Below are 1699 nucleotides of genomic sequence, written 5' to 3'. Positions count from 1 at the left end.
TATCTTTATGATTATGTATTTATATCCTAAGGCACAGAAATTCAGGAGAGCATCTATACACCTGTGCATGCAGGAGGGGGAGCATGCATACGCATGCCCTGTGCGTACAAGCAGTTGCTTCTAGCTACACGTGTGAGTGTTGTTGTATTTTGCTCATATGGGTAGCCTCGGCGACACATATCTTCCACTTGTGTCTATCTTGCCACGTGTGTTGAGCCTGACTTGTGGGTTACAGTTGTTAGATACGCCTAACCCATTATACGTTTTCACTATATGTACTCGTGGTTATATATGATTACTGTGTGTACTCCTCTACCTTACATTACCTACCTACGTATTCACATTACCTACGTATTCGCATTACCTACGTATTCACATTACCTACGTATTCACATTACCTACTTACTGACATTACCTACGTATTCACATTACCTACGTATCCACATTCCCTACGTATTCTATGTTCATATAAACAGCGAGGAAGAGAGTCACTGGATGCTAGCCGAAGATTTACTCCTAGACCGACAACCCGTAAGTGTGAGAGGTATCCAGGACAATTCAGGCCCTAAACTTAGGCCAACCGGGACATATACGTCATCGGGAGAGATTGGGCGGAGACAGACACGCGCAAATGTGGGCGATACTTCGGCTCTATTGGAGAATAGTATGGAGTGGGATCTGAATGGGACTGCGGGTAACACGGGTGTGTCTCTACAAGATATGACGTACAGATGTACATCATATGTGTATGCGCCATGTGGTGCATATGCATATACATGTAGTTATGGTGTATATACATGTAGCTATGGTGTATATACATATAGTTATGGTGTATATACATGTAGTTATGGTGTATATACGTGTAGTGATGGTGTATTTACATGTAGTTATGGTGTATATACATGTAGTTATGGTGTATATACATATAGTTATGGTGTATATACATGTAGTTATGGTGTATATACATATAGTTATGGTGTATATACATGTAGTTATGGTGTATATACAAGTAGTTATGGTGTATATACATGTAGTTATGGTGTATATACATGTAGTTATGGTACGTTGGTAGATGACTCGCTCTATGTATGTACCAGGTCTGTGCTTATTCGCTAGTGTGCGTATGGGTGTGTATGTGTGTCGGTTGGTTTACATGAGGCTGCACGCCTGGTGCCATGTGTCAGTATAAGAGCTACATCGGCTACGTGTGAGAATGGCGTGGATTGTGATTGTACTGGCGATCCAACCCAAACTCTAATTATACCTGGGCGATGATATTCTGTGGCGATTCTGTAGGATATCGTCCCTAGCTCGATACTTTATTATTATTTATTTTTGGCGCTTGTTTTATGATACAGCGAGTGAGTTTAAGGGTAAAGGCAAAGAGCCGATGGCCGTTTCACTGCCAACGCATCCCTCTGAAGTGGAGCAAGTCACGAACGATACAAGGTACGACTCTATGCGCGCGTATGTGTGGGTGTACGCACACACACACACACACACACACCCACACACTTGAGAATAATCATAAAGCTCATACATATATATATATACACATATATATATGTATATATATATACGTATGCACGTATGTATGTATGTATGTATGTATATATACATATATATATGTATAAATATATATATATGGTATATAAATATGTATATATATATATATATATATATACATAATATATATATA

The 1699-nt window shown here is 39.4% G+C and overlaps 1 protein-coding gene across 1 annotated transcript in view; it reads left to right on the top strand.

Moving 5' to 3' along the window:
- Window positions 1-483: 483 nt before the first annotated feature.
- The window catches only part of SARC_05569 (hypothetical protein), a gene marked incomplete at its 3' end in the record, with an annotated part of 3783 nt that continues 2567 nt past the window's right edge, over window positions 484-1699 (top strand). The window contains exons 1-2 of the mRNA XM_014300576.1: window positions 484-703; window positions 1359-1449. Of these exons, the coding sequence (XP_014156051.1) occupies window positions 496-703; window positions 1359-1449 (299 nt within the window). The 5' untranslated portion in view covers window positions 484-495. The remainder of the gene's footprint in view (window positions 704-1358; window positions 1450-1699) is intronic.

This window comes from Sphaeroforma arctica, assembly GCF_001186125.1.
Source record: "Sphaeroforma arctica JP610 unplaced genomic scaffold supercont1.359, whole genome shotgun sequence".
NCBI lineage: Eukaryota > Ichthyosporea > Ichthyophonida > Sphaeroforma > Sphaeroforma arctica.
This window is presented reverse-complemented; position numbering and strand designations above follow the sequence as displayed.